The 18822-nt window shown below is 44.2% G+C and overlaps 2 protein-coding genes across 2 annotated transcripts in view; one reads left to right on the plus strand and one right to left on the minus strand.

Moving 5' to 3' along the window:
* GCN1 (GCN1 activator of EIF2AK4) overlaps positions 1 to 7390 on the plus strand; it is an 84922-nt gene extending 77532 nt beyond the window's left edge. Inside the window, 5 exon segments of the mRNA XM_032229065.1 lie at positions 415 to 511; positions 2141 to 2289; positions 3512 to 3619; positions 5220 to 5438; positions 7032 to 7390. Of these exon segments, the coding sequence (XP_032084956.1) occupies positions 415 to 511; positions 2141 to 2289; positions 3512 to 3619; positions 5220 to 5438; positions 7032 to 7157 (699 nt within the window). The 3' untranslated portion in view covers positions 7158 to 7390.
* Positions 7391 to 9027: 1637 nt separating this feature from the next.
* Positions 9028 to 18135, minus strand: CCDC60 (coiled-coil domain containing 60). The gene is made up of 8 exons (XM_032229830.1): positions 18057 to 18135; positions 16430 to 16483; positions 14907 to 14987; positions 14636 to 14725; positions 13408 to 13518; positions 12222 to 12353; positions 11442 to 11631; positions 9028 to 9577 (listed from the first exon to the last, which is right to left on the minus strand). Exons 1-8 carry the CDS (start codon positions 18122 to 18124, stop codon positions 9473 to 9475), a joined length of 831 nt encoding a protein of 276 aa, XP_032085721.1. The 5' UTR covers positions 18125 to 18135; the 3' UTR covers positions 9028 to 9472.
* Between the last annotated feature and the right edge of the window lie 687 nt (positions 18136 to 18822).

Here is an 18822-nt window from a genome sequence, read left to right on the forward strand (position 1 = left end):
TTGCAATTGTCCTAGCCGTCGGTTGAAAATGTTTATTTTATATTCATATCAAATTTCTATTAGGAAGAACAATTCAAACTATTATAGCTATAAAACTTAAACGAAAACACCGATACTAATCAAGTAAAAACTTAAATCCCGAATAATACCGCAAGAGCTACATTATTTGCGTCTCGTTAAGGCTGGACTGAGTTAAAAAAAAAAAAAACTGAGCGAGACCGCCCAGAGGGGCGTGGCCAGACCTTTTTCCTAACTCAGTCTCAAGGCCGATGGACAAAGTTAAACCCATGCTTGCATTCTCCAAGCGGCGCACAGGAGAAAGCTGATATTGTAAAGAAATCAATGTTTCTGGTTGGAAACCTTCATTGTGAATGGAAACATTCTTGGGTTGTTGTTTTTTTCTCTCCTTGCCAGGATGCGACGCGCATGACCTCGGCGGGTTGCTTGGCCGAAATGTGTGCCTTCTTGACGGACGAAGAACTCGGCGGCATCCTCCAGAATCATCTCCTAGGTGGGCAAACTTCCCAGGGAGGGATGGAAGGAACGTGGTTTTCTGTCGCTACATCAACCCGCCACAAATGGGCCCCAAAATTTCTTGTTGCAGAGCAGCGTGGTTGTTAAGCGAATCAGGCAGTCGTTCAGCAAATCTGGCTTCCCTCATGGACTTTGCTGGCGCGGAGCTAGATGGGAGGGGCACTGTTGGTGACTCCGGGACAGTGCAACCGTTCGTAAAGGCATACTGTTCCCCAAGTGCCTGAATTTTGATCATAACAAAATAATAACTTGAGAGACCACCTACTGCCAATTACCTCCACGCGACCTATTAGATCTCATCGATTAGGCCTCCTCCGAGTTCCATCTGCCGGTCAATGCCGACTGGCAACTACGCGGAGGAGAGCCTTCTCGGTGGTAGCTCCGACCCTATGGAACGATCTCCCCGTAGAGATTCGTACCCTCACCACCCTCCAGACCTTCCGCACAGCCCTCAGAATCTGGCTATCCCGTCAGGCCTGGGGCTAAGACTGTAACCCGCCCGAATGGTATGAATGTTGTGTTTTTTAATTATGTATTGTCTTATATGTTAAAAAGTTTGTCTCCCCCTCCCCCTTGGATTGTGAGCCGCCCTGAGTCCCCCCAGGGAAAAGGGCGGCATATAAATAAACATCTATCTATCTATCTATCTATCTATCTATCTATCTATCTATCTATCTATCTATCTATCTATCTATCTATCTATCTATCTATCTATCATCTATCATGTATCTATCTATCTATCTAATCTATCATGTATCTATCTATCTATCTATCTATCTATCTATCTATCTATCTATCTAATCTATCATCTATCTATCTAATCTATCTATCTATCTATCTATCTATCTATCTATCTATCTATCTATCTATCTATCTATCTATCTATCTATCTATCTATCTATCTATCTATCTATCTATCTATCTATCTATCTATCTATCTAATAGAGTTGGAAGGGACCTTGGAGCTCTTCTACTCCAACCCCCTGCTCAGGCAGGAAACCCTACACCACTTCAGACAAATGGTTATCCAACATCTTAAAAATCTCCAGTGTTGGAGCACTCACAGTTTCTGGAGGCAACTTCTGTTCCACTGATTAATCTTTCTAACTGTCAGGAAATGTCTCCTCAGTTCTAAGTTGCTTCTCTCCTTGATTAGTTTTCACCCATTGCTTCTTCTCCTGCCTGAAGGTGCTTTGGAGAATAGCTTGACTCCCTCTTCTTTGTGGCAACGCCTGAGATATTGGAAGGCTGCGATCATGTCTCCCCTGGTCCTTCTTTTCATTAAACTAGACATACCCAGTTCCTAAAACCGTTCTTCATACGTTTTAGCCTCCAGTCCCCTAATCATCCTTGTTGCTTTTCTCTGCACTCATGAAACGGTCTTTCAGTCCAATTGTAACTTTGAATAGTCACTAACTGAGTAATTATAAGCCAAGGACAACCTGTAAGGTGACTTTTTTATTAATATTAATGTTCATTTCCTCAGTTTTGGACACCCAACTATAAAAGGTGTAAATAACTAGTCGTTTTTTTTCTTGGCACGATGATATTGGGAAAGGACGGTTGTGGTGCTGAGCTCAAGGACCATCCTCCTTTTGTTTCACAGCGGATGTCTCCGGCATTGACTGGATGGTGAGGCACGGACGCAGCCTGGCCCTCTCGGTCGCGGTGAATACGGCTGCCAGCAGACTGTGTGCGCCCAAATATTCGAACAGCGTCCATGAGATGATCTTCAGCAACACGGTCGCTGACCGGGTAAGTATCTCCATCTGTTATTGTATAACAGAGTTGGAAGGGACCTTGGAGGTCTTCTAGTCCAATCCCCTGCTCAGGCAGGAAACCCTATACCGTTTCAGACAAATGGTTATCCAATCTCTTCTTTAAAACCTCCAGGGATGGAGCATTCACAGCTTCTGGAGGCAGATGCTATCATGTTACCCCCAGTCCCTTTTTCCTCTGGACTAGCCATACCTAATTCTAGCAACCCTTCTGCCAGTGAGAATAATGGCATCTAATTTAATAAGTCAAAAATAGTGATTGGCCCAAGGTCACTTTTATGGCTAAGGCAGGACTGGAACTCACAGTCTCCTGGTTTCTAAGTCAGCATGTTAATCACTATACCAAGCTCTTTCCTTCCCTTCCCTTCCATTCCATTCCCTCCCAATTCCAATTCTATTAATTCTAATCGTGGCACGACAAAACCGTGGTCCACTAAAGCGCGCCCAATTAAAGCGCGTCGCTGACGTCATCAGCAACGCGACAACAACGACCGCGGAGAAAAAAGGGCGCTTTAAAAAGCGCTTTTAAAGCAAGCCGATTCACGTTAAGGTAAGGGTTAGGGTTAGGGTTAGGTTAAGGGTTAGGGTTAGGTTTAGGGTTAGGTTAAGGGTTAGCGTTAGGTTTAGCGTTAGGTTAAGGGTTAGGTTTAGGGTTAGGTTAAGGGTTAGGTTTAGGGTTAGGTTTGGGGGGGGTTAGGTTTAGGTTTACGCGTTAATTTTAGCTTTACCGCTCACAGCGTGCTTTTTTCGTCGCGCTGTGATGACGTCAGGTACGCGGTTTCGTCGAGCGCGCTTTAGTCGACCGCGGTTTTGTGGTGGAACCAATTCTAATTCCCTTCCCTTCCCTCCCATTCCATTCCCTCCCAATTCCAATTCTATTAATTCTAATTCTCTTCTCTTCCCTTCCCTTCCATTCCCTCCCAATTCCAATTCTATTAATTCTAATTCCATTCCAATTCCAATTCTATTAATTCTAATTCTCTTCCCTCCCCTCCCCTTCCAATTCTCTTCCCTCCCCCTGCCCCTTCCCTTCTAATTCTATTAATTCTAATTCCATTCCCATTCTATTCTAATTCTATTAATTTTAATTCTCTTCTCTTCCCTTCTCTCTATATCTCTATCTCTCCATCGTCTCCATCTCTACCATCTCTCTATCTTATCTGATGGCTTTTTGCTTGCTGCTAATTTCCTGGCTGCAGATCCCCATTGCGGTCAGTGGCATCCGAGGAATGGGATTCCTTATGAAGCATCACATAGAAGCCAACGACGGGAACCTGCCCCCGAAGCTCTCCAATCTCTTCATCAAGGTAAGGCTCCAGGCTCCTGGCCAGCAACCCGAAAGGGCTGGCTTGAATGGGACAACTGCCCTTCAGGCGTTTCCGCAGAATAATCGACAGCAGGGGTCCCCAACCTGTGGGCCATGGCCCGCTACTCATCCGTGGCCTATTCTTCACCTTACAGCCACAACGGACCCCAGAATTTCTGTTTGCCGATTCAGAACAGAATCCCCTCTATTTCAAATGCCCCCCTCCCTGTCCCTCAGCTCCAATGTGGCAACACCAAAGCGGTCAAAATGGCTTCGGTCAGTTCAGTTTCAGGATTGACACAAAGACTTACCTTACCTAAAAAAGAGGGCGAAAATCTGGGCGCGTCTTATACACTGAATGCAGCATTTTTGGCCTCCTGAAACTCCAACCCCCCCTTCGCAAAAATGGACTGCAGAAGGTTTGGGAGGGCGGCAAAATGTTCCTGGGGGATGGGGAGGGCAAAAACGAGTGAAAAATGGGTCGTTTTTTTGCTCGTTTTTGCCCCTAGCCCACAGGAGCACTCTACAAGCCTCCCAAAGCCTATGCATGCCCTGGTTTTTGCAAAAACTGGGTCCGTTTTCACAAAAAATGGGCTGTTCTTTGCTTGTTTTTGCCTCCCCCACTCCAGCCCCTATGAGCACTTTTCAGGCCTCTCAAACTCTCTGCATGCAGGGAAGGCGGGGGGGGGGGGGCGTTTGGGGGGGAGGGTAGGTTTTACGAGGGGTGTTAGACTTTAATGTAATATGATTGCACATGTATAGTGTTTTCTCTTATTTTTTCTTTATAACTACGATATGTTAAGTATATTGTTATGGAAGTATAAATACTATCAACATAGATTGGAGTTTGCTCCGAAGCGGAAATACACCAATGAGAGGAAGAGTGGGAAACAGAGGGGAGATGGGAAGAGAGGGAGGGGAGAGGGTAAGGGGGGAAGATGAGGAGGATAAGGAGGAGTGGAATGTAGAGAGAAAGATGGGAAGAGAGGGATAGGAGAGAGGGTAAGGGGGGAAGATGAGGAGGATGAGGATAAGGAGGAGTGGAATGTAGAGAGAGGAGGAGAAGGGAAGGGGAAGTAGAGTAGGAAAGGATGATGGAGGGAAGATAGGAAGTAGGAGAGAGGTAGAAGAGGGAGGTGTATGGAGAGCAGAAGAGCTAATAATGGGTTTTTATTTTTGGGGGTTGTTGATGACAAGAGGAACTGATGTGATCATTATTTGTTACTATATGATACTGGCTATGTACAGTATACATGTGATTGTATGTTGTGATAATGGAAATTAAAAAATATGTTTTTAAAAAAACTCTGCATGCCTTGTTTTGCACAAAAATTGAGGCGTGCAGAGGGTTTGGGAGGCTTGCAGAGTGCAAACACTTTAAAAAAAAATTACCTCTTCAAAATCTTGGTATGACTTATACTCCAGTGCATCTTATACTCCGAAAAATATGGTAACTTGTTAGATCTTCTCGGGGAGGGGTGGCGGTGTCTAGCTTATTTCACAAAACCTAGCCCAGCCCTTGAAATAACTGAAGCCATAACCAGCTGGGGCCAAGCCCAAGCTTCCTGGTTTTTTTTACTTTTCCCCCTTGCCTCTCTTAGTGTCTTCAGAATCCATCCAGTGACATCAAACTGATTGCGGAGAAGATGATTTGGTGGGCCAACAAAGCCCCTCTCCCGCCCTTGGAGCCCCCGGTGGCCAAGCCCATCCTCAAGGCCCTGCTGGACAACACGAAAGATAAGAACACCAGCGTGAGGGCTTACAGTGACCAGGCCATCGTCAACCTCCTGAAGATGCGAGGAGGCGAGGAGACGGTTCAGGTATTGGCCAGCTTTAGACAGGCATGGATGGGTTAAGAGCCGGATTTTTGAGCGTTAAGGATCTGAAAGCGATGGGAAGAACGAACCTGTTGCACTTTTTTATTCTCCTGTGCGCTGCTTGAGGAATCCAAGCATGGGTTAACTTTGTCCATTAGCCTAGAGACTGAGATAAGTAATTGTTGACCACGCCTCCTCTGACTGGATGGGTCAGTTTTTTTAACTCAGTCCAGCCTAAAGAGACGTATAACAATTTTCTCTAGGACTAATTGACAAAATTCCTCATTTCTGGATTCCACGAATAGCAATAGCAAGAGCAGTTAGGCTTATATACCGCTTCATAGAGCTTTCAGCCCTCTCTAAGCGGTTTACAGAGTCAGCATATCGCCCCCACAGTCTGGGTCCTCATTTCACCCACCTCGGAAGGATGGAAGGCTGAGTCAACCTTGAGCCGGTGAGATTAGAACCGCTGAACTGCAGATAACAGTCAGCTGAAGTGGCCTGCAGTACTGCACCCTAACCACTGCGCCACCTCGTACTGCACCCTAACCACTGCACCCTAACCACTGCACTTCCCTTCTCTTAGGCTGCGGGAAGCCATTTCTTTTTAAGGCTAGACTTGCCAGCGGTTTGATAATTTCTATTTCATTTAATAAAATGCCAACATAGTGTGCGATATAATCATAATATTAAGAATTTAATATAAAGAGAGCCAGTGTGGTGTAGTGATGACACGACACCAGGTTACGAAATAGGAGCTTGTGAGTTCTAGTCTCGCCCATAAGCGTGAAAACCAGTTGATTGACCTTGGGCCAATCACCAAGGAGCCTGCGAGCTCTAGTCCCGCCTTAGGCATCAAAGCCAACTGTGTGAGTTTGGGTCAGCCACCAGGAGATTGTGAGTTCTAGTCCTGCTTTAGACATGAAAGCTGGCTGGGTGGACTTTGGGCCTCAAACCAGGAGACTGGGAGTTCTAGTCCCGTCTTCGACATGAAAGCCAGCTGGCCGACTTTGGGCCAGTCACCAGGAGCCTGTGAGTTCTAGTCCCGCCTCAGGCATGGAAGCTGGCTGGGTGACTTTGGGCCAGGACACCCGCTCTCAACCCAACCCACCTCAGAGGGGAAAATAGGAGGAAGCAAGGAGGAAGAGCCGAGGTGGCGCAGTGGTTAAATGCAGCACTGCAGGCTACTTCAGCTCTGCAGTTCGGCTGTTCAAATCTCACCGGCTCAGGGTTGACTCAGCCTTCCATCCTTCCAAGGTGGATAAAATGAGGACCCGGATTGTTGTTGGGGGCGATATGCTGACTCTGTAAACCGCTTAGAGAGGGCTGAAAGCCCTATGAAGCAGTATATAAGTCTAACTGCTATTGCTATAATGTTCAGTGCCTTGAGTTATTTACCTAAATAATACAGGCGGGCTATAAATAAATAATTTTAAATGATGAGAAGGGCCAAGGTGGTGAATTGGGACCTGGCAACAAGGCCGCGGGGACAAAAAGGGCACCTTTTATTATAGCTTTAGAAGTCCAGAAGGCTGGACTGAAAACCATTCCCCCCCACCCCCTCTCTCTCTCTCCTAACTTCGGTTTTTCTCGCAGTCCGTCTCCAAGATCCTTGACGCTGCCAGCTTGGAGCTGCTGAGCGAGAGTTGCCGGCGGTCCCTGAAGAAGCTGGCCAACCAAGCTGACTCGGTGGAACAGATCGACGACACCATCCTGACGTGAGAAGGAAGTTGGCCCCTTGGGACCCCTCGCCCCCTTGGCGTTGCCAGTCTCCAAGCCAACGAAAATGTTTTCATTTTTGAAAATGTTAATTGTGACGGGAGCCGGTTAAGAGAAGAAAAAAAAAGGAGGGGTCGGAAGACTAATTTTATATATATTATATATATATAATTATGATTAAAATTATAATTATATATATATATATATATATCAGAATAGCCTTAATTATTCTGCTAGTTTAAACGAGAGAATTTGGCCGGCTTACCCCTCCTTTTTTTGGGAAGGTGGAGACGTCCCTCCTACTCGGGTTAAGCTGGAAGGAAATTTTGGGGTTTTTTTGCCGAAAGCTAGTTTGTTCAGTTGGTTTGATGGGGCTGTGAAGGCTCTGCGCAATCGACCCATTGAAGGAGCCAGAGAAATGCAGAAAACGGGGGGGATAGGCAAAAGAGCTGTTTGGATGGTGATTTAATAAAAAGCTTTCAACTGAAATCTCATTATTGGTGCACATCGTCGCGGGTAGGAAAGCAAAAAAAAAAATCAATTGGTTGGTTGGGAGTTTCATAAAATGACCGACCTGCGGGAATTCGGGATTGCGAGCCTAAACCACCATGGGTTTGATTCAGAGGTGGGTTCCTACCAGTTTGCACCTATTCGGTAGAACCGGTTCGTCAAATCTACCGAACCGGTTAGAAGAGGTTCCACCGGTGGACCCAGAAAGCAGGCCACACCTACAGAAGAGGTTCCAAAAAATTTTGAAACCCACCCCTGGTCCTTGGATATGATTATTCTACACTATCATGCTCATATTTATAAAACCCAGTGCCTCTGTGAAAGGTAAGGATGACTACTGCGTTTGTGGTGCAATCAGAACATTGTGTGTGTTGAAGTTGTTTTGACGCAAACCAAAGATGCCTTTTAAAAAACAAGTTTACATCATATTCTTCTGCATGCCAGGGCTGTGTGAGAGGTAATTTAAGGTGGTTCTGACAAGTGTCGTTGGCATCTTCATATCCGGTCACATGGGCGGCAAGCCACTCCCATCCAGTCACATGGGTGGCAAACCACTCCCACAAAGGAGGCCACACCCACAGAGTAGGTTCGAACAATTTTTGAAACCCACCACTGGTTTGATTCATGCAATATCTTAACCCAGGGTTTCTGATCCTTGGCAATTTTAAGACAGGTGGACTTCATTCAACTGCCATAAGTTAAGAGGCAGAGATGAAATCTATTTACCTTCGCTACTGGTTTGCAAGTATGAACTTTCCGTGCATGCGCGGAGTGTCAAAAATGGGCGTGATGACGGGCAGGTGGGTGGAGCCTATTACTGAGCACACCTGTAAAGGTAACCCTGCTTTCTAGCTAATATAAATCGCACGTCACAACTGGTCGTCGGAAATACCGGTTCGCCTGACTGGTAGCATTTTTTTAAACTACCGGTTCAGGCGAACCAGTAGCTATTTTTACTACCGGTTTGGGCAAAGTGGTCCGAACCGGTAGCATTTCACCCCTGCTGAGAGGATGTGATAGCACTATAAGTCAGAGGTCTCCAAACCTTAGCAATTTTAAAACCTGCAGACTTCAACTCCCAGAATTCCTCAAGTCAGCTCTAACCCTAATCCATGCTGGCTGGTGAATTCTAGGAGTTCAAGCCCACCAGTCTTAAAAGTTGCCGAGGTTCAGGAATGCTGCATTAAGTCCCCAACTAAAATCAACACCACACGGTTTAACTCAGTTGCTTCCCTGGTTTACTGTGATCCTCGGGGATTTCAAACAGATTTCTTTTCTTGGTGTCGGGTTTTTTGCACAACATCGTTGGATATAATGTTTTTTTACAGCTGGTCAAAAATAATAAGGCTTTCAGAGGCACTGCAATGCTTAAATAGGAATTTTTTAATCCAAGTTAAATGCAGAAGCAACCATAACAAGTAAGAGGCGGATCTGATGATCCCTAAGGCCTGCTTGTTCAGTGGACGAAGCTGATCACCATAAGGGAAGGGATCTGCTGTCCTAGAGACTGGGCCAACTCTCTATGTAACCAACCCCCTCTCCCCTTAACATAAACATTAAATTCAATGCAACCACAAAAACATTTAAAAAGCAGAACAACAATATTCTAAAATGAAGACGGTTTTGGCTGATCAATTTCTCTCTGCGTTTGAATCCGCAACCAGAAAGGGTTCAACGCAAACTTCTGGGAATGAGCATTTTCTAAGTCTTCCAGCTGGATCCTTCGGCATCCACCAGAATGCGATCTCTCGGGGATCCCCCGGCGATCCTTTCTTCCATGTAGGGGATCTCCTGTTTGAGCATCAGGATCACAGTGGAGGGGCGCTGTGCACGCGTTTAGGGAACGGCACCCGAGCTTGCAACCACTGCTTGTAGTCGTCTTCGGGCATATCCACAATATATTCGCGCAGGAACTGTGATGGGAAAAATATATATATAGTTTTTCCCCGCAGGGTAACAAATCTGTCCAGCAAGGAGATGAATAGTTGTCTGCCACATCTATTCATCTCCGCCCCCTGCCTTTTATCCCCAGAGCTAGAGTGGGACTTCACTAGTAGCAGTGCCTCTTCTGTCCCAAGGACCGGCCTATAGATTTCCACTGCTCTCCTCTCCTCTGCCACATCTATTCATCTCCGCCCCCTGCCTTTTATCCCCAGAGCTAGAGTGGGACTTCACTAGTAGCAGTGCCTCTTCTGTCCCAAGGACTGGCCTATAGATTTCCACTGCTCTCCTCTCCTCTGCCACATCTATTCATCTCCGCCCCCTGCCTTTTATCCCCAGAGCTAGAGTGGGACTTCACTAGTAGCAGTGCCTCTTCTGTCCCAAGGACTGGCCTATAGATTTCCACTGCTCTCCTCTCCTCTGCCACATCTATCATCTCCGCCCCCTGCCTTTTATCCCCAGAGCTAGAGTGGGACTTCACTAGTAGCAGTGCCTCTTCTGTCCCAAGGACTGGCCTATAGATTTCCACTGCTCTCCTCTCCTCTGCCACATCTATTCATCTCCGCCCCCTGCCTTTTATCCCCAATGATCTATTCCATTCTCCGCCCCCTGCCTTTTATCCCCAGAGCTAGAGTGGGACTTCACTAGTAGCAGTGCCTCTTCTGTCCCCAAGGACTGGCCTATAGATTTCCACTGCTCTCCTCTCCTCTGCCACATCTATTCATCTCCGCCCCTGCCTTTATCCCCAGAGCTAGAGTGGGACTTCACTAGTAGCAGTGCCTCTTCCGTCCCAAGGACCGGCCTATAGATTTCCACTGCTCTCCTCTCCTCTGCCACATCTATTCATCTCCGCCCCCTGCCTTTTATCCCCAGAGCTAGAGTGGGACTTCACTAGTAGCAGTGCCTCTTCTGTCCCAAGGACCGGCCTATAGATTTCCACTGCTCTGCCACATCTATTCATCTCCGCCCCCTGCCTTTTATCCCCAGAGCTAGAGTGGGACTTCACTAGTAGCAGTGCCTCTTCTGTCCCAAGGACTGGCCTATAGATTTCCACTGCTCTCCTCTCCTCTGCCTTCTGCACATTCATGCATTAGGCACTGGGCCCAGCTGTTCTTCCTCTTCCTCATCAGCCACCTCCAGACCTGGCAGGTGTGGATCTCCATCTGAGGGCTGGCGGATGGCACACGCTCCGCTTCTGTCTCCAGCTGCCAGCTCCTTCCCCCCCCCCTTCAGAACTCTCATGTTGCCTTGATGCTGACCCTGACTCCCACACCGCTTCCTTGTCTGACTTGGCTGCTGGAGGGGCCAGTGGCCAACAGGCCACAATAGTTGGGCTGTAACACTCCCCCACCATCATATGACAACCAGAATCATGGTTCTATATTTGTTTGGGGTGTCATTGCAACAGGCCTAGTCATTTTCCTTGCACTGACAGTCTTGCCGTGTCCTCCCACAGTGTCAGGCGGAAACAACCAGACCGATGTGTCGAGATCAAACTAGCTACTTTATTGTTCTCTGCCTGTAATACAGGAATCTTCCCCAGACTGGCGAGCTTGCACCTGGGAAAGGCCAGATAACAGAGTCGGAAGGGACCTTGGAGGTCTCCTAGCCCGACCCACTGCTCAAGCAGGAAACCCGATACCATTTCAGACAAATAGCTGTCATATGTATGAACCCGTTTATGTTGTAAATTTGAACAGTCACTCAATGAACCTGTAAGTCGGGGACTACCTGTTGAACCCATCCTTTTAAAAATCTGCATGAAAGGGGTTCAGAAAGCAGCATCTGTATCTTAAGACCAAAGCAGCTGAGTTCCTTCCCACACGCATCCCTCACCTCCACAGCTGCACAGATGTCCGGAGAGCAGATTTCCCAGATCCGAAGTTCTCCCAAGACCTTCAAAAAAGTGGGAGGCCGGATGCGTAAATCTGGATTCCTGGCGAACCTTTCCAGCTTTTTGAGGACTTTCTGGGTACGGTGGTCTCTCCTGATATCATCGGGAATCCTTTCCAGCAAAGTGGAAAACCTTGAGAGAGAGAGAGAGAAAAAAAGACCAAAACGAGAGAAAAACAGCATGACATGCTTGTAAATAGCTAGACTAAACAACTTTATTGTCTACCACCTATGTTACAAGAATCTTCCTAGACTGCTTGCCTTCCCCTGGGAATGACCGGATAATGATTCGTATATCTCCAGAGAGGTCCAGTTACGTTGCTTGTGACTACACGAGGATTCCAAGCTAGACCCTTGCTTAACTCCTCCTTCCAGTCTGTCTGGCAGTTTCCCAATGTTAGCATGCAAGTGATAATAATCAAGACTGTTCTAAGGGAAACTGCCCCCCACATCTTCCTGATCCCCCAGAAACTATTACAGTTCCACAAAGCCACAAGATTTGGAATTAAAACGGACAAAAATCTCCTGAATTTAAGGTCATGAAAACATCTCGTCTTCCCAAGACACAACAGATCCGCTAAGGAACTTAGGCTCGTTTTCGTTTGTGATTAACGGGGGCTTATCATGCCAGGAGCACATTCTTGGATTTTCTTCTGCAGAATTATGCAACCCCCCCCCCCCCAAAAAGTCCAGCTCGTCTCTCTGCCCCTCCCCCTCCTTTACCAGTTTTCCGACTCTGCATCCTGCTCGGGCTCTTTGCCCACCACGGACTGTTTCATGCGCTCGAGATCTTTCCGGAAGCGGGTCAGATAGTTCAGGCACAGGAATTTCTGTATGTTCTTCTCCTCTCGCCGCCTATCAAATGAGTTGCCGTGTTTGACACAAACATTAAACATCCAAAGAAGGTCTCGTAAGGCAGCCTTTTCCAGTCTGGCTTGTTGACCATTGGTGACCATGGGGGGGGGGGGACAGGGAGGTGTTGTGGCCCACCAGCGGCCAGCAGAGCTGGCAGCAGAGTCGGACAGTGAGAAGGTTGGGGAAGAACATGGGCCAGTGTTGGAGGCTGGGGAAGGCTCGGACGAGGGCTCTGCGTCGGAGGCAGAGACGGGATTGAGGCCGCCTGGCAGTTCTCAGCTGCCTTTGGAGCTAGAGAGCAGTGAGGCAGAGGAACAGCTGGAGCCTGTGCCCAGCATGAGCAGAGCCGCCAGAAGAAAAGAACAGCTGAGAAATCAGGGCCGACTTGGGAGTAAAGCCACAGGTGGACGGTGAATGGCCCCTCCCATAGGAAATAAAAGAGGAGCGCAAGGGGAGGGGGCTTTTGCAGGAAACCATTCGTTCATTCATTCGTTAGTTCATTTCAGGAGTGTGAAGATCTGTCCGTGGATCTCAGAGACTCTGTGCCAATTCTTTCCTTGCACAGCACCTCATTTGGGAAAATATTGACATGGCAGCTTTCCAAGCTAGATGAGGTCTGTGGTCATAAATGCTCCTTTGGAAGACTGTTTCCCAGGCCTTGGCTGAATGTGAATGAGAGGAATTCACATCCGTTTAATAAAAGGGGTTTTGTGGGGACCAAGAATCTTCTTCGTGCTTTTTGGGGAAGCCTCGGTCAGAACAGGAGGTATTTAACAACAGAAATGTTGGGCCCAATTGTGTTGATAAGTTGAGCCTATGTAGCCATTTGAGTTCTTTGTGGCTTACCCTGGGTGGGCTTCCTATATCTCCTACAATATGTACATCTGAATTTGTCTTCTGAATTTTTCCTGCAATACACCTGCATTTTTTTCTCCTTACTCCCTACTTGCTGGTACGATGGTTATCGGGTGTTGTTATTTTTTTGGCTTGGCCTGACCTGCAAACCAGATTGGTGGCTTGCAACCTGAAAGCAACACCGAAGGGCTCAACCTACCTCTCTAGGATGTCGAGTTGATCGTGCAGCCGGAAGGCGTTTTCTTGGGCCACGTCGAAAAACAGTTCTCTCATCTCCTGGCACAGTTGATGCTTCCTTCTAAGGAAAGAGCTGGGGGCGGGGGGGAGACACACAATAGGAATAGAAATAAAAAGAAAGAATAGAAATAGAAAGAATAAAATAGAATTTAGAATAGAATAGAATAGAAAAAAATATTGAATAGAATAGAAAATATAGAATAAATTAGAGTAGAAAATATAGAATAGAAAATTAGAAGAAAATACAGAACAGAAAATATAGAATAGAATAGAAAATTAGAAATAGAATTGAATAGAAAATATAGAATAGAAAATTAGAATTAGAAAAGAAAATATAGAATAAGCATATAGAATAGAATAGAAAATTAGAATAGAATAGAAAAAAATAGAATAGAATAGAAAATTAGAATAGAATAGAAAAAAATAGAATAGAGTAGAAAATATAGAATAGAATAGAAAATATAGAATAAATTAGAGTAGAAAATATAGAATAGAATAGAAAATTAGAAATAGAATTGAATAGAAAATATAGAATAGAAAATATAGAATAGAAAATTAGAATTAGAATAGAAAAAATAGAATAGAGTAGAAAATATAGAATAGAAAATATAGAATAGAATAGAAAATTAGAATAGAATAGAAAATATAGAATAGAAAATTAGAATTGGTATAGAAAATATAGAATAGGCATATAGAATAGAAAATTAGAATTAGAATAGAAAAAATAGAGTAGAAAATATAGAACAGAACAGAATAACAATAGCAATACTACTTAGGCTTATATACCACTTCATAGTATTTTGAAGGTCTTTCTAAGCAGTTTACAGAGTCAGCCTCTTGCCCCCAACAATCTGGGTCCTCATTTTATTGATCTCGGAAGACTGGAAGGCTGAGTCAACCTTGAGCTGATCAGGAACAAACTCCTGACAGTGGGCAGAGTTTCCCTGCAATAGCAATAGCCCTTAGATTTATATACCGCTTCGCAGTGCTTCACAGCCCTCTCCAAGCGGTTTACAGAGTCAGCCTCTTGGCCCCCAACAATCTGGGTCCTCATTTGACCCACCTCGGAAGGATGGAAGGCTGAGTCAACCTTGAGCCGGTCGGCATCGAACACCTGGCAGTCGGCAGAATCAGCCTGCAAATATCGCGTAATAACCACCGTGTGTTTTATTGGCATCTGTATTTCCTACCTTTCTGGACTGCAAAGCTCGCTTGCTGTGTCATCTTCCATAAACGTTGCGGTCGTGGTTTTGTCTTCTCGGACCGTCACGGCCATCGAACTACAAGGAAGCAGAGATCACGGAGGGGAAACCAAACAGGTAAGAAGCCTCACCTAAACCTTGGCCTTTTTCGACGTCTGTAATGAAGCCCTCCCAAACTCTGGAATATGAACGGACTCAGCAGAGCGGAGAAATCTTTTAGACTGACCTTCCCTCCCCTACTTCTGAGCCCCCTACTCACTTCTTTCTCTTGGGCTCCACTGCGCTTCCTTCTTTGTGAACTCCCGTGCTGGTTTTATCCTCCTTCGAAGAGGTCGCTGAGCTGAAAAAAAGGCTCGATTATCCTTCAGCCCCCTCCTCCTCCTCCGGCTCCTTTATGATTCTAGAACAGGGGTGTCCCATCTTGGCAGCTTTAAGACTTGGGGGGGGGGGGGCTTCAACTCCCAGAATTCCCCAGCCGGCATGGCGAAACCTTCTAACCCATTGTACAGATCGAAATGCGACTATTTTTTTTAAAAAAAATTAAATTGATTTTCTATTAAATATGTTTCTCACTGCTTAATCAACGTCGTGTTGTCTGGGTATTTAGTTTGCAGTACAGATTGATATTCTATATCTATCTATCTATCTATCTATCTATCTATCTATCTATCTATCTATCTATCTATATCTATCTATCTATATCTATCTGTCTATCATATCTATATCTACAGTATATATATATATATCCATCTCTATATCTAATCTCTATATATATCTATGTATCTATATCTATCTATCTATCTATCATCTATCTATCTATCTATCTATCTATCTATCTATCTATCTATCTATCTGTCTGTATTATATCTATATCTACAGTATATCTATATATCTAATCTCTTATCTATCTATCATATCTATATCTACAGTATATATATCTATATATCCATCTCTATATCTAATCTCTCTATCTATCTATCTATCTATCTATCTATCTATCTATCTATCTATCTATCTATCTATCTATCTATCTATATCATCTATCTATCTATATTATATCTATATCTACAGTATATCTATATATCTAATATCTATCTATCTATCTAATCTATATCTACAGTATATATATCTATATATCCATCTCTATAATCTCTATACCTACCTACCTACCTACCTATCTATCTATCTATCATCTATGTATCTATATTATATATCTACAGTATATCTATATATCTATATATCCATCTCTATATCTAATCTAATCCATCTATCTATCTATCTATCTATCTATCTATCTATCTATCTATCTATCTATCTATATTATATCTATATCTACAGTATATCTATATATCTATATATACATCTCTATATCTAATCTAATCTATCTATCTATCTATCTATCTATCTATCTATCTATCTATCTATCTATCTATATTATATCTATATCTACAGTATATCTATATATCTATATATACATCTCTATATCTATCTATCTATCTATCTATCTATCTATCTATCTATCTATCTATCTATCTATCTATCTATCTATCTATCTATCTTACAAACATACAAAATACACACACACAAAACTTAGATGTACGCTACATTTACACAATACAATACGAACAGGAACTTCCTGTTCTTTCTAATAGCAATTATCAATCAATACAATTCTCCTTGTGTTATTTCCCCTTCTAGTACTATTTCATTTGCATTTCACTGGTTTGGTCGAAGCCATAGTTCTGACAATCAGTTGTGCGACAATGAATGGTTGTGGCTTACCTCTTCCCTCGTTGTCCAAACAATATTTCGTTGTCCGGATCGAACATTTGTAGACTAGAAAAATAAGAAGAAGAAGGTGTAGATGGAGGACAAAGCTGAGAAGGTCAGAGAAGACCTCAGCGAATGAGCGAAGATCTTTCATTCAGAAGACCAACTATGCCACCAACTGACCCACTTGGGGTGGTATCATTGAGGGGTTCTTCAAGTCTAGGATTGGCCTTCAAAGATTGGAAAGGCTAAGAAGCCTTAGGAGCTTCCAGCCATATCATGCCTTTCCCCCACAGAAGGTCCAATTCAGCCCTGGGTCCATGTAACCAATAACAGTAATAGAGTAACAGAGTGGGGAGGGAACTTGGAGGTCATCTAGCCCCATCCTCCACCCAACCAGGAGACCCTACAGCATTTCTGACAAATAGCAGTCCAATCTCTTGTTGAAAGCTTCAAGTGATGAAGCTCCCACAACTTCTGAAGGCAACTTCTGTTCCATTGGTTGATGGCTCTCCCTGTCAGAAAATTCTCCTTATTTCAAGGTTGAATCTCTCCTTGTTCAGTTTCCATCCATTCTTCCTTGTCTGGCCTTCAGGTGTCTTGGAAAATAGGTTGACCCCTTCCTCTCTATGGGAGCTCCTCAAATGTTGGAATATGCTATCATGCCTCCCCTGGCCCTTCTCTTCACTAGACTAGCCATGCCCGGTTCCTGCAACCATTCATTGTATGTTTTAGTCTCTAGTCTTTTGATCGTCTTAGATAGATTCAGATTAGCAGAGTTGGAAGGGACCTTGGAGGTCATCTAGTCCTGCCCAAGCAGGAGACCTTACGCCATTTCTGACAGAGGACAGTCTAGTCCCTTCTTGAAAGCCTCCAGAGATGAAGCTCCCACAACTTCTGAAGGCAACTTCTGCTCCGTTGGTTGATGGTTCTCAATCAGAAAATTCCTCCTTATTATGAGCCCCTGCACTGGAATACATACTTTGCCCCCCCCCTTTTTTTTAAAAAAAAGCAAAATAATAATAATAATCCTGCCTTTATTACATTGCAATTGAAGGCGGCAAACATAGATAATGCTCCTTCCTCCTCCTATTTTTTGTGCAACGACAAAAAGAATAAGAGAATTTGGAGGTCCTCAAATCTTCTAGTTGGCAATTTAAAAGATGATGCCATTTAAGTTGCCCATTTTTGCCACTTCCTCCAGCAATCCCTATCTATGTATTGTTTCTGTGTTGTTGTTAACTGTCTGTATCCCCCTTCCCTTGAGTTGTGAGCCGCCCTGAGTCCCTTCAGGGAAAAGGGCGGCATACAAATGAAATAAAATTAATTAATTAAATTAATCCCCACAGCCTTGGGCTACGGCGACAGGAGTAGAGGGCGACTAAACTCCCTACTATCTTTCCTTTCTAAATCCTGGTTTTTTTTAGATTTCAATTTAAAAGTGGTCAGATTTTTTTTGTTTTTTAAAGCTATGCAAAAATCACTGGGAGCCTTTCCGGCGAATATACGGCCAACTAATTTAACAAATGACTTCTGTAAAATGCAAACCAACACAATTTGATGCACTCTTTTGAATTAGAGACGTGCGTGTCCTTTCCCTCTCTCCCCCCACCACCCAAAAGCCAATCCTCCAACTTACTACTGTGGTTTTGTATTCCAAAACAGGTTCTCCTTGCTAAAATTCTTGGCCACGTCTTCGTGGATCATCCGGATTAAGGTCTGCAGGTCTGTGGAAGAAAGAAAGAAAGAAAGAAAGAAAAGAAAGAGAGAGAGAGAGAGAAAGAAAGAAAGAAAGAAAGAAAGAAAGAAAGAAAGAAAGAAAGAAAGAAAGAAAGAAAGAAAGAAATGAACTGGAATTAAATGACAGGAGACTCTCGCCTCTTCGGAGAGTTTGCAGCGAAAAACATTGGATAACCAAGATGTGAAAAGTATCAGGCCCAGAGGGGGACCAAACACACCAGCTCAGATGCATAAAACTCATTTGGCAAGAATACGATCTCGAAGGGACCTGGATGTAAATTCCAACTTATATTCATTGCCAAAATGTCACAAAACTGCTTGTTTGTTCTTTTTTATAACGTGCATCTTTTCAACAAGTACAGAGCAGCTTTTATCCATAACTTAAAGCTCATTGACCTCCTTTCTTCCTTCTTTCTTCCTTCCTTCTATTCCTTCCTTCCTTCTTTCTCCTTCCTTCCTTCTATTCCTTCTTTCTTCCTTCTATTCCTCCTTCCTTCCTTCCTCCTTTTCTTTCTTTTTCTTTCTTCTATTCCTCCTTCTCTGTCTTTTCTTTCTTTTCTTCCTTTTTTCTATTCTTTCTTTCTTCTATTCCTCCCTCCCTCCCTTCCTTCTATTCTTTCTTTCTTTCTTTCTTTCTCCTTTATCTTCTTTCTCTTTTCTTTTCT

Source organism: Thamnophis elegans, chromosome 13 (genome assembly GCF_009769535.1).
Source record: "Thamnophis elegans isolate rThaEle1 chromosome 13, rThaEle1.pri, whole genome shotgun sequence".
Taxonomy (NCBI): Eukaryota; Metazoa; Chordata; class Lepidosauria; order Squamata; family Colubridae; genus Thamnophis; species Thamnophis elegans.